Here is a 13,299-nt window from a genome sequence, read left to right on the forward strand (position 1 = left end):
ACTTGAAAGTTAGAGGTGACGACCTCGCAATGAAAAAACAATGACGAGTCTGACTTTGATCCGTTATAGGTTAGAACTCAACGAGAAGACCAGTTTAATTAACCGGCCTTTCATCAATTTTTCCCGTTTTAAAGTAATTCTTGCAGGCTATTGGCTGAAATTTAGAAATAACTGATCTGCCTGAGCAGCTAAGTTTAAGAAGGGACATGTCTGAAGGGACATGTCTATTTAGTCAGGACTTGTCAGGTTTATGTGGTGCTTAGTCCATTCATGTACACATCCTGATTATACATCAACAATAGCCCTATGGGTTGTGAAAAATCGATAATTCTCGAGAACAGTAAAATAAACAAATACCTGAGGTATACTGAAAAAAAAGGAATAAATAAGTGTGTCCACTTCACAAAAAATTGATTGAGGCATCTCAGTGAGTTTAGTCTGGTGCGACGTAAATCGCTTTAATCATTTTCACAGATTAATTTCATGACTAGCGTTGCATTAGAATTAGAAGTGGCAGTTGTTTTCCAGTGTTGTTGATATACAGTTTAAGCAAAAGAGAACAGGAATCTAGCTACAAGAGAAAATTATGCTCTCTTTAACCAAATTGTTCAAATCTAATAACGTGGCTGATTAAAAACAAGCTATGAGAATCTCAGTGAGAATCTTGCTTTTTGCTATTACCCAGATTATGTATAAAAAATTGAATATACTTTTTTTTTTTTTTTTTAAAATTAAAACAGTATGGCTTACTTCACGCTGACCTCCATTGTCATCCATGCGACGGTTTTTAAGGATCCTTTTCAATAGGAATAAAGTCTAATTCTTTTTCTTACGATTTGGCAACTTGCGATTTCCCATTGCCGGTCTACTACAAAGACATAAACTAAGCCCTGAACCTTTCCTACGTAAGAAATATTGAGGTTTCCCTCTAACTGAGAGATTTGCAGTCGCGAAAAGATGTTTGTCATTGTTTTCTATCTTTAGACAGTTAAATATTTATTATTACTCCTCATTTTACCTACGCTTATGGTGGTAGCCTATCAGTTTTTGCCTCGGTTGAGCGTGCAACTCAATCGAGTTAATGCATCGAATACTACAATTTAAATCGATTTCACATGCCTTTGGAAGTTAACTATATAAGCTGCTCCGAAAGCTCATGAGATCACTTAAAACTTGGCCATTAGCGAAGATGCTCTTAATAACTGGTGTGCTAAAAAAGAAAGAAGGAGTCCATGACTTCAAACGAACTTATGTGTTAGGGGTCTTGGAATTATAGCCGCCTTTCCTTTGGCAAACACCTCGTCGCCCTCGGAGTCAGTTAGAGCCGGCCAGACACAAATGGTAACGGTTGACGCCCTCTCTGTAACCTCTTCTTCCTCCATTTCAAAGAATTCCTCAAATCTCTCGCCATGCACTTTATTTGCTTGTGTAATCTTTATTGGTGGAAGCTGGTTTACCATTCTCCAGGAAATTTGTACGCATTCTGCGATGAAATTCTTCATTTTTAATAAAATATTGTCGTCTAAATAAGGCAGCAAAGGATCTTCTTTTCTCCACTGATCACGAAATTTCTTCAACTCTGTAAGCGTTTTCTGTAAAAGAATAAACTTGAAAATCATGCAAATATTGGGCAAGCACTTGGCTGTTGAAAAAAATAATCGATTTTCCTAGTAGTTGAGTGATTCTTTTAGTCCGTCTAGAATTATACTTAATTGTACTCCAATCTGACGCGACACTATATGTTTAAATAAACTATTTTGTATTTTTTTGCGAAAAGTTCAGAAATGGAATTACCTCTTCCAGAGCTGTTAAGTCACAGCTGACTGCCATTTCCTTAAGTACAGAAGAGCAAGCGACTTGGAAGGACTCCCCTAAAAATAGGGAGTCCATTTCCCCTGAGATAGATTCCTGCATATACTTCTCAAAAAGCTCTGATGCCTATGGGGTCAAAAAAAACCTCAGGGCTGTTAAGTCATAGCTGACTGCCATTTCCTTAAGAACATGAAAAATATGAAGCGGAATGATTGTAAAGGCAATAATAATACTACTAATAATAAGAATAATCATCTTCATCATCATCGCTAACATTATGGGAAAGAGCTTCTTTTATATTATTCCTCGCCACAAACATGATAATTGTAATCATAACACGGTATCTAGCATTTTTTAACTGATTTACCTCTGGGGAATTAGATCCTTTCGTTTGGTGAATAACTCCTAAGGATGGTGCGCATTGGAAAAATTTCGGCAAAACACTTTGGGCGAATGCAGATTTTGTGGATTTTGCAACATCATATGCCACCTGGGAAAATAACGTCATTTCAATTTTAACATAAGGTGCTCACTTCCTTGTGATATACTCTTTGACTGACAGCGGCATGTTCGATATTCAAACAAAATGTTAACAAGCTCATAAACTCTTCCTAAAGTAGTTGTAGAAATGTCAGTCGCCCTCGAGGAAACGAAAGCTGGTAACTTACGCGAAGATATCTTTGTGACAAGAACTTTAGGAGATTTGAAAGAAAAACAAAAATCTTCGAGAATTGTCGAATCAATTACGGTAAACATAATTTTATGACACAGGATTTGTCAAATTGACGGTCAATACCTCGAAGCTGTATCTCGATCTACTTACTGGATTTAGAGTAGAACAAAAGATACGCCTTTCGCTAAAATGGAGACAAGTGTTCTTTTTAAATGAATTATAACTCATGGCTTTCGTTTTGGACGATGTTATCCGATACTCTTGGTAAAAAAATGTAAACAATATGCAGAAGTACGGCGTAGTTTAGAGAGTTGACCTAGTAAATTTAAAGATTGTAAACAGTTAAAGGATCTTTGGTTCATTTACTGATTATTATATTACCACAAATATACGGCATGTCACATCCTTTCTGTACCAGAGGTCACTCCTGTTATCCGATTTTCCGAATGCCTCGATCGCTTGCTTGCGTGGAGCACCATCCATTCTTTTGAACTTTTTTACAACATCACTTCGCTTGTTTCTACTTGTAATGTCCTCAGAACTGCTCTGGTAACAACGATGATCCATTTCTGAGTCGTCGCCAATCCTAATGAAGAAGAGGAATTAAAATTATAGGCTATCAGTACAACTGCAGCTTGCAGGCAAAGAAAGCTTGAATCGATACTAAATGATCTCCATGAATCTAAGAATCCTTTTCTCGAATGTTTCCTCAAATCTAAAAATATAATCTTCAACTCACCTTTGTCGCAAACTTTGGATTTGCTTTTTCAGGTCATGATTCTCTGTTGACAGTGCGCTCGCCTTCTCAAACCACTGCTTCGCGATCTTCGTCGCGCCATTTTGGAGCTCCAGGAAGGAGTTGAAGTCACCTGCGTTGGATCTCTCGTTCATCGGTGTGCCTAATAGCTCGGCGCGATTCCCAGTAGAATGTTCGACGCTTACTTTTTGATTAATAAACGTCCTTTTACCTCGTATCGAGGAACACAATCCCATGAAATACAAGTCTCAACAAGTTCAGCAACACATCGGAAATGCGTTGTTTATTTCTTAGAATTTGGGTGTATCGTTTCAAGGAATCATGTTATATGATCCTTAAAAAAACAATAGACAAGAAGTCCGTGCAGCTGCTACACGAAGAGGACTGTTTTTAAGTCTTCTTTTCGATCATTCAGTCGCAGATTTGGTAAATTTGATAGTCTTATGTAGATAAAATAATATCATGGAACATTTGATCCGTGGTGTCGACAAATTTCTTTCGAGATATAGACGATTTCTTTCGATTTCATGATTGTTTCTGTTTGCTTAACTTGAAGGATATTTTCGAAACCATGGCTTCTCAAACCCCAGTTCAAAGAGATGTCATAATTGCGATCGACTTCGGCACTACTTACAGTGGATTTGGATACGTTTTCCTGAACGCATCTCAAAATCATATCTACGTGTTTCAAAAGTGGGGAAGAGGACAAGGAATGGGCTACGGAAAAACACCAACAGCTCTCCTCCTCACCGAGAAAGGCGAATTCCATAAGTTTGGACATGCTGCAGTAGAGACGTACGGGAAACAAGCGATGTCAAAGAAGGATTGTAAAAAGCTTTTGTATTTCGATAAATTCAAACTTCTGCTCCATTCCAAAAAGGTAAGTCTGAACCGGTTCATAATTTTCCTTCTACGTTAATTGCTTACGTGTCAACATTTGTTATTAATGGTTTTCAGATCATCCGTGAGTAATCGAAACTAGCAGTGTAAAGTTGTCTGCTTGTCGTAACGTTTACTGATTCCGACCAAATTTTCGGGTTAAATAGAATATGCTTACCAAACTAGCGACTAAAGTTCGTCGGTGCGTTTCAAATGTTCTCGTAGGAACCGTACAATTCTGTTTCTTTTAGTCTGTGATGCAAAACACTACGCAACGATGTGGTCAATTAACGCGGAAACTCCATACTTGTTATGGTTATCACTAAAAGTGATTGAAACCATGTAAAATTTTTTAAAGACAGTGATGGGTCACCGTACTTATTTAGAAGCAGTAGTAGCAAGTTGTGTCTACGCAATTATTCTTTATGTCATCATAGCAAACTTTTGTGCAGGCTTATGCCAACTTCATTTTTAGGAGGAGTCTGAGAATGGTTCTTTATTCGAGCTGGCATTGCAGCTTTCTTGTGCCATCGGCAAAAAACTGTTACTGCTCAATTCATAATAGGATATGTCAACATAAATGACGATCAACGTCCTTAGTGAGCTACCGCTTCGACCAGAAAGAGAAGATATCATAATAAGTGCCTGAAAGCCTCTTTATTTCGCATGTGAAATTATGCAAAATAACGATGTACAATGAAATATTAATTTACAACCCTGAAAGATGAAGATTTTGCGGAATTTTCACTTCGCGAATAAGGGACCTTGCAGGATCGTGTCAGAAAATTGAATAGGGCTGGTTCTCATTAATAACTCCATGTTAGCGTATCGAGTGGTATGTTGCTCGCACCAATCAGATCGTTTAGGGTATGTGTCCCGCACCAATCAGATTGCCGCATTAGGGTATGTATCTCGCACCAATCATATCATAGCATTTGAATATCCTGCACCAATCACAGCATTTGGGTATTTTTTTTCTTGTAAATGATGTCATAGATCAAAGAATGACATTAGCCAGAAATTTTGGGCTCATTTGGTAAGTGTAATGGTATGTGGCCTTCGCGAGAGCCTCGTCGATTAAGGTCGAGATTTATCGGGATATGAAGAGTACACATTTAAAATTTTAAAGTCAAAACGTGTCTTTTCCGGTCCTTTATTCAAAACACACGCCAAACAACTTATATTACATCACGCGCCATGAAAACAACGTTCAAAGACCAATTAGAACATACCTAATCATTGTCCTACATGAGCATTAGGCAATTTTTCACGTGCTTGAATTGTATTCCACCAATCAGATTCCATTTTGCCACATTGGACTTTGCTCTATCGCGTGTTATTTTCTTGTAAACAACATGCATTTTATTGCGTATTCTAACTGCATTGTCCAATCCCTATGAAAAAAATTCACGTAGAACTAAATGCTACTGATATTGAGTTTTCTACGCAATCCTCCCGCGTTTGACTTTTTCTACGAATTAAAGTCGCTTTAAGCTACCTTGGACTTAACCCAATAGCGTATTAATTCATTGTAAAACAACTTGCATTTTATCACACATTTCACACACAGCAGGCAAAGCCCAGATAGTTAACAACCAATCAAGGAGTCCTCTTTGAAATATTATCCTTTCTCTTGTTCAATGTATCTTCACTTATTTGAGAATCGCAATATATCTTTGGTTAAGGTCTATTAGAGGTACAACAGAGTTTCAGTTTGCTTTTCGTTGTAAAATTACGCGGAATTATATTTTTGAGGTAACTAACTGTGGACGAATAACTTTGATTTTCTCGCTGTTGGAGGAACGGCAGTAAGCGTAGTCTCTTTCGCAACCGTTATTTGGTATCGTCACGCAACGCGCGCTCTCTCTCAAACGGGAAAATAGAGGGCGTTGTATGACGAGACCAAACAACGGCTGCGAAGGAGACAACAGTAAGCGTGGCACCGATGCATTTCATTTTAACTTAGACGTATTTAGACAATAGAAGCAGTAGAGCATATAATATCTGTGTGAGTTCAGATAAATTAGGTTGATTTCTGTCTTTCTGCGATATTTTCGTTTTTTGAAAGTTATGTTATGTCGGTGACAAAAATGAAAACAGTAATTAGACAAACTGTCCCATCTCATCCCACCCAGCCAAAAAAATAACTATTGCATGCTAGGCATGCCTATGTTTTTGGCTTGAAAATCGGCTGGAAAATCAAATTGCATCAGACCGGAAATGAAAATAAAATTGAGCTTATACGGTCGCATTTCAACGAGTGAAAATGCAAGCGTCAATCACATGGGAAATTTGAGAGGTGAAATTAAGTTCAGTCACGACACTTACCATGCGGCCGAACAGGATAACAGTGACTCACAGGTTTTCTTTGTTCGGCGCTCACAACAGGCCAAATTGGGGGTATGTTGCCCAGGTCATAAATGAAGGAATACTGTTCACTTCTTGGCATTTGATGGCTGTAATAAGGAAAAGGAAAATCTTTCTTGTCCATGTTGTAGCTTCGAACTGCACGCAATAAAAACGTCAGTGTGAACGATGAAATTCCGCGCTCTTTTTCACGTTCGTGACCTTGCCGTCTATGTTGGGAGTCATTCTTTTCAATTGTTGACAGCTTTGGCGGCGGGCTACTTTGGTTTTCGAGATTTGGAAAAATTGGTCAGGCCTACCCAAGCACACCAGCGTCTGTGATGTTTTTTACCGATTTTAAATTTTTGAAAAATCACAAATGGTCGCATTAGAAAACAAGTGTATTGACAGATTTTAATCCCTTGAGTAAACAATATTCTGCAAAATCGTCTGTAATGCGACCCGGTGTCATAGCGGATTTGGACCCCCCGCGGATTTGGACCCCCTTCGCAGATTTGGACCCCCCTACCAAACTTTCCTTTTAAGCATTCTTTGTATCATATTTAGTAACTAATTCTATTTGTAAGCTTTTCGATGTTCTTTTCAATCACAACAAAACATTTCTTCAATAAAGGTAAAAAAAAAACCAGCCATTTCGTTCCAATTCTACCGCGTTCATTATAGCGAGTCGTACAGTATACGCAAGAATTAGATGTGAACAAACAACTGCATTCGAACTATTGAAATTAGTTAGTTACTGGCATAAAATCTTTCATATAAAGACTACCGACTGAGAGAAATTACACCGTTAGTTACTGGCGTAAAATCTTAAATATAAACACAACTGACTGGGAGAAATTACGCTGTTAGTTACTAGCATAAAATCTTACATATAAACACAACCGAGAGCTGCACCGAAATCGCAGAGGTCATAGGTTCAAATCCCGCGTGGGCGTGAATTTTTTTTTTTGAGGTCTTATTTCAACTACTAGTTCAGTAGTGTTCATAGCTGCTAGGATCGCTTGTATCTCATTTCTTCACTGCAGTGCACATATATGATTTTCATATATTTCCCATCATTATTGAATGAGAAACGCAGCAAGTAAATTATTATTGTACCACATAACTCAGTCGCCTGAATAAGGAGTTCACTCGATTAAAACTCTTCTCACATTTTTGGCCAACATTCTTTGGACCCTTTTTTACACGAATGATACTACCCTTAGTTTTTCGTTTATGAAGAGAAAGTAATTATGAAACAAAATAAAACCTGAAAATACATTAACACTGTTCGAAATTTCGTTTTCGGGTATAAAGAAGATAACGTTAAGAATGAAATCTTTTTGTTATCTACTTTGAAGTCCAACCACAGGACACCCAAGCTCACACACTGAGCCTTTGTGAATATGCAAATAGCTCACGTTGCGCGATAGGAGCACTGGGCTCCTAGTGAAGTAAAAGGATTTGCATGGAAATGAACATTGGCGCTCTCAACCTTTACAAAATCTGGACTAGTTTTGAATCAGGATAAATTTACCCCGCTCAAGCGGTTTTTCTGTTGCATCGTGTGAATTTCTTGGGCTGATTTAGGGAAACTTAGCTTGGTTTTAGTTCATCTGCTTCCAAGATACCTCGGCGAGTAACGCCAACCAAACGAATCCATTGGAAGCAAAACGCTGTGAGTTCACGAGTCCGGACGCCCCGACCACCCAGAAATTCCACCGGCACGGGTAATTCGATTCATTATTTACTTAAAAACATCAAAACGCCTACAGCACTAAACATGAGTAGGAAAATTCACATTAGAGAACGAAAACTCACAAATAAGCCCACAGCAAAATATTAACCTTGACGGTACATAGCTTTACAGGCAGAAAACGACGACTGCTTCTTTAAAAGTGGACATAAAAGTTGATGCAGAGGACTTAACTTATACACAAAATTACTTGACACAATTACGTAACATCACGCATGAGGCTTTATACGGATATCGCGGTACCCAAACCGTCAGAGCTTTCAAATTATGGTTCAATTCTCGCTTAGGGTTAGGGTTAGGGTTAGGTTTGTACGTTGAATGCCACCACAGTAAAAGTTAGACGTCAAGGACGATTAAAACATATTTTTCTTCTGAACTGGTATTCTTTACACCCGAAAACGAACTTTCAAACTGTTTAAGGTCTTTTTTAGTTTTTCTTTTATTTCATTGCTATTCTTTTGCAAAAAATATCGAAAACACAAGATCCAAGCAATGTTGCTTGTCCGTCTGGTCGATGTTTGCAGCGTTCAAAAAAGAAAATACAAGGACGTTTGAGGAAAGCTCGCTACTTTGCTTTCTATTTTTCCAAACCCTTCCGCCCTAAATTTTCTTTTCATCTCTTCAGAAAGGAAGTTTTGTTAAGACTTGGGGATAATCCACTGAGTAGAAATGTGTTGCTTTGACTACCATTCCTCTATCGTTGCTCATCTAGCTGATAGTATGGTAGAAAATTCGATCTTCCAGCGGAAGGAATTTAAGTTACCCAAAGTCAGGGTGAGAGTTGTTCATGAACTTTTGTCGCGGTTAAATCTATTTAGGACCTAAATGAGAGAACAGAGGTAAAGGCCAGGAATGGGAAAAAGTGGCTTGCCTTGGATGTGTTTGCAAAGTGCCTTGAGTACCTGAAGAAAACTGCGACAGATGTCGTTAACGAACGGCATCTCCGGTCAGAAAAGGACAATCCCAACACAGAAGTTATGTACAAACCCGAACAGATCCAATGGGTGATAACAATTCCAGCAATATGGCGAATTTCTGCCAAGGAATTCATGAGAAAAGCTGCTTATAAGGTAACTGATACCTTCCATTCTTGTTTTTGCAGTATTAAGTTAGATTTAAAATTGATGCTCGAAACATCAATGCAGCCTTTTTCCGATGTGCCCTATGATTCAAAGGGGAAAACTGTATACAAAAAAAAATTAAAATATACAAGTTAACTATACCTACCCAGCTAACAAACTATAGATTTATCTAAATCGTGGCTGATAAAGAAGGGAGATTCACCTCTTTCAAAAGTTTCTCACCCGTTTGTTTCTTTCAAGGCTGGGATTGCAGGCCCGGAGGATCCTGACCAACTCATCCTTGCCCTTGAACCTGAAGCCGCTTCGTACTATTGTAGAAAGTTGCCTTTCGATATGTTTAAGGGACAAAAGGGGAAAGAGCTGGTGAAGGACACTTTGGACATGGAAAAAGTTCCATACATGGTGGTGGATAATGGAGGTGAGTTGTAACTCCTTCAATAGTTAGGAAAAAAAATTTGTAAGGATCGTGGCCAGGCCATCGACGGTGTTTTTCACAACCTGCACAGGACCAGGGCTAGAACGTTCACGTATAAAATGAGAACATTTTAAATAGGAGAGTGTATACAATCAGATTCAAAACAGATGAGAAACCTCATCCACGCGCTAGTCATGTAATTCCCAAAAAATATCGAAAGTGGGAGAAGGGAAAGATCAGCATGCTAATTTACAGGTGAGATATTAACTCAATTTTGCTCCACAGGAGGAACTTTAGATATCACCGTTCACGAAGTTAATGCTGGTGACGGACATATTATTGAAAAACACTGTCCCTCTGGCGGTACCTTTGGTGGCATTCATGTTGACCAAGAATTTGAGCAACTGATGATAAAAGCATTTGGAGACGACTTCATCAAAACATTTCAAGAAGAATTCCCGAGTGACTGGCAAGTCATAATGAACCGCTTTGAGGAACAGAAGAGGGCAGAAGAGGAAGTGGACAACGATGAAATTAGTATCGCTCTCCCTTTAAACTTTATAAAGTCTTGTCATCATGACATTGAAGAAGATGATGATGCTATCAATGAGCGAATTCGGCGATCTTGCCCTGACGATGTGAGTGTTAGCAGCGACTATTTGAACATAACCATGGGAATGCTTGGCAACCTGCATCGTCCAATTGTGACCAAGATTGCGGGGCAGATGAAAAGCTTGCTCGCTAAGCAAAGTCTTCAAGATGTAAAGACAATTTTTCTCGTCGGTGGTTTTTCTGAAGCTCAGTTTTTAAGGAGGGAAATTTCCCGCTGCTTTCCTGACAAACGCATTCTTATACCACCAGATCCCCAACTCGCCATTATTCGTGGTGCTGTAGAGTTTGCCCAAGAACCGAGTTTACTTCGAGCCAGGGTCATGGGTAAGACATATGGTTTAAATACCTGTATTGTGTTCGATCCTGAAAAACATCCGCTCGAGAAACGATTTGTTAGTCGAGAGAAAGTGTACTGTCGTGACATTTTTAAAACCCTAGCCAAGAAAGGGGAACGAATAGACATTGACGAGAAAAGAACGTACAATTTTTTTCCCATCAATCCGGATTCGACGGCATTTTCTTTCAAGTTCTACAGCACAGACGAAGATGAAGCTGACTTTATCTCCGATCCCGGAGTGGTAAGTGAAAACGTCGAAATTTTAATTCCCAGTCCTAATACTGCTAAGGGATGTGACCGAGAATTAAGGGTGGAAGTAAAGTTTGGTGGCACGGAAACCAACGTTCAGGTCATCGATGTCGAGTCAGGTAATGTTAAAATGGTATGTCTTCAACTCGTTTCCACATCTTTGGTTCACTCCCGTTTCTATTAGAACTATGCTGAGTGGACCAATGTGGACCCTAATATTTACTTTAAGAGAGGTTAATCAATATTCTAATTTTAGAGACTTGTTACCCCACCTCTATAATCGAATAAACAATGACTGGCTTAAGGCCGAAATTTTAATCATCAAGGGAGGACACAAAAGTCAATTTTCAAACTTTTAAACAGCGTGTGGCTTCGGCGTTGCCATCTTGTAGAAGCGTAAATCGTGAGCCAGAGGTCCTGGGTTCAAGTATCAAGCCATCGATAGGGGCTTTTATCATGTTTTAATACGTTAGATATGAATTTTTTTTTATTACAGATTTCTCGGTCCCGTTAGTCGCTATACCTTAAACACTACTGAGAGTAAATCGATCCTATTTTAATGAACATTTTTGTCAGCTTACATTGCATGTGATATTTGGTAACATTGACTCGTTTAGGTAAGGCAGCTGAGATTGATTCCGACAGTTAGAGTCGTATTTTAGTCAACGGCCCTTAGGGGAACACTCTTATATTTTCATTTTAAAAAAATGAAGTTAAATGTAATAATTTTAAATTTTTGATCAGCTAAATTCATGCACCATTTATAATCATGTGCAAGAGTCACACAAGTAGGTTAAATGTAATATCAAAACAGTGCTGATTGCTATCTGCAATCAAGTTGGTTCTTTTACACTATATATCGAGTAGTATGTTTTAGTCCGGTATATCTTTGTTCGCGGTTAAGAATACTGCATAATACCACATATTTTCTTCGGAAGATGGGCTCATATAGGATGTCCTCCGATACGAAATTGTTAGAAAGGAACTTTTTAAATGCGAGCAAAACTTAAGCTCTATTAGGTAATTTAGGTAATAAATACTAAATACTATCGCTCTGACGAAGGGCTAACGCTCGAAACGTCAGCTTTTTTACCCTTTACGGTGGCTAATTTACGTTTTCAACCCAGTTGTTAACACTAAATTACCTGCTATACTCTCCCACCGACGCAGCACCACAGTTTCTTTAGAAACTTACCCCTTTAAGCTCTATTACTCGATTTTAGGTCGAAATATTAGCACACCATTACGAACGAAACAGTTGTAAAATGCAATACTAAGAACAAATAAATCCGAAGAGCTATATCCATTGTAAATATGAGGTAGATGTTACAGACAAATACATATTTTTAGAATGAAGTTCGGATATAACGCGCGCTGTCATTGGTTGAAAGAGCGTGCTCTATCAGAGTACAAAGCAAAGAGCTGAGCTAAAGCTGTCACGCCATCTGATGCAAACCTCAGAAGTTACATTGGCCGCGCTTCAGTGAACAACTAAGAGCTTTCCGTGATATCATTTCCGATGCGTTGAGTGGAAGGCCAAATCAAACTTCGCCTTGCGCAGTCTCTGTACATGAGACTTTCAGATTGTGTGCAAGAGACTAAAAAAACCTCAGGCAAAAGTGTCGAATTCGACCTACCGAACTATCTCAGTTTGCAAACTACTGCAGACTGTGAACTTGGATGGTTTGACATTTTTGACAGCTCTAATCTTGTTCAACCGCTTAGATTATTTAGACTATTCCAACAAGAATTCTGATTAGCTTATTGTAACGTGCTTGATGAGAGTACAAAGGATGGTGACATCGCTGTTGTTCGCTTTGCAAATAAAGTTTGCTTTGAAAATTGAAAGTAATGCGTGGGGAATTTAACGGATTCTTTGTTATAGACAACCCTTGACTGTGCTCTGTTCTGTTGTAAAGCACTTAGGAAGCAGCTAGAGCACGGAAGAAATGCTTCTTCCGTGCTTTAGCCGCTTCCCGCGTGCTTTATAATAGAAAAGAGTATAGCGAAGGCTTCTCTATTCGTTAAACATGGCATGGACAATATATCTCTTATTAAAAGTTGCGTTACATGTAAAACAAACACAAACAAACAACAAATAGCAACGCAGTCAATCACAAAAAAATGCGTGTGTTTGCCACTTATCCTTCAAATGTGAAACAGTATCTTACCTTTTAAGAAACTAAAAATAACTTGACGTAGTCGAGATGAAGTTGAGTTTAAGCGGGCAGCCGTCCGACCGACGTCAAGGCAGCAAATCTCAAATCAAAAAGCACAAGAACAAAACCCTTACGCCATTGGTCCGCCGAGGGTCTACATCGAAAGTGACAACATCGTGAGACAAACGACATTACGGGTGCATTTACCGGGATGAAGAACTG

The 13,299-nt window shown here is 38.7% G+C and overlaps 2 protein-coding genes across 3 annotated transcripts; one reads left to right on the plus strand and one right to left on the minus strand.

Annotated features, from left to right (window-relative positions):
- Window positions 1-444: 444 nt before the first annotated feature.
- LOC131792265 (uncharacterized) lies at window positions 445-3,610 on the minus strand. Of its 2 annotated transcripts, XM_066168727.1 has the most exons (5): window positions 3,225-3,600; window positions 2,867-3,071; window positions 2,180-2,302; window positions 1,795-1,938; window positions 445-1,592 (listed from the first exon to the last, which is right to left on the minus strand). In XM_066168727.1, the coding sequence occupies exons 1-5, from the start codon at window positions 3,476-3,478 to the stop codon at window positions 1,239-1,241; spliced, it is 1,080 nt and encodes a 359-aa protein (XP_066024824.1). In that variant the 5' UTR covers window positions 3,479-3,600; the 3' UTR covers window positions 445-1,238. The 2 variants fall into 2 exon arrangements, with proteins under 2 accessions (XP_066024824.1, XP_066024825.1); XM_066168728.1 differs by lacking the exon at window positions 1,795-1,938 and having other exon boundaries at window positions 3,225-3,610.
- Window positions 3,611-3,639: 29 nt separating this feature from the next.
- On the plus strand, window positions 3,640-12,766 carry LOC131792266 (heat shock 70 kDa protein 12A-like). The gene is made up of 5 exons (XM_066168726.1): window positions 3,640-3,668; window positions 3,799-4,122; window positions 9,042-9,293; window positions 9,546-9,723; window positions 10,006-12,766. The coding sequence occupies exons 2-5, from the start codon at window positions 3,814-3,816 to the stop codon at window positions 11,100-11,102; spliced, it is 1,836 nt and encodes a 611-aa protein (XP_066024823.1). The 5' UTR covers window positions 3,640-3,668; window positions 3,799-3,813; the 3' UTR covers window positions 11,103-12,766.
- The last annotated feature ends 533 nt before the right edge of the window (window positions 12,767-13,299 follow it).

Source organism: Pocillopora verrucosa, chromosome 6 (assembly GCF_036669915.1).
Source record: "Pocillopora verrucosa isolate sample1 chromosome 6, ASM3666991v2, whole genome shotgun sequence".
In the NCBI taxonomy this organism is placed as follows: Eukaryota; Metazoa; Cnidaria; class Anthozoa; order Scleractinia; family Pocilloporidae; genus Pocillopora; species Pocillopora verrucosa.

Coding starts and splice junctions, on each gene's coding strand:
- LOC131792266 (XM_066168726.1), top strand. CDS start 3,814: ATGGCTTCTCAAACCCCAGTTCAAAGAGATGTCATAATTGCGATCGAC. Junction 4,123..9,041: donor TTCTGCTCCATTCCAAAAAG/GTAAGTCTGAAC, acceptor AAATCTATTTAG/GACCTAAATGAGAGAACAGA. Junction 9,294..9,545: donor TGAGAAAAGCTGCTTATAAG/GTAACTGATACC, acceptor GTTTCTTTCAAG/GCTGGGATTGCAGGCCCGGA.
- LOC131792265 (XM_066168727.1), bottom strand. CDS start 3,478: ATGGGATTGTGTTCCTCGATACGAGGTAAAAGGACGTTTATTAATCAA. Junction 3,072..3,224: donor ATCCAAAGTTTGCGACAAAG/GTGAGTTGAAGA, acceptor CTTCTTCATTAG/GATTGGCGACGACTCAGAAA. Junction 1,939..2,179: donor AAGGATCTAATTCCCCAGAG/GTAAATCAGTTA, acceptor TTGACCCCATAG/GCATCAGAGCTTTTTGAGAA.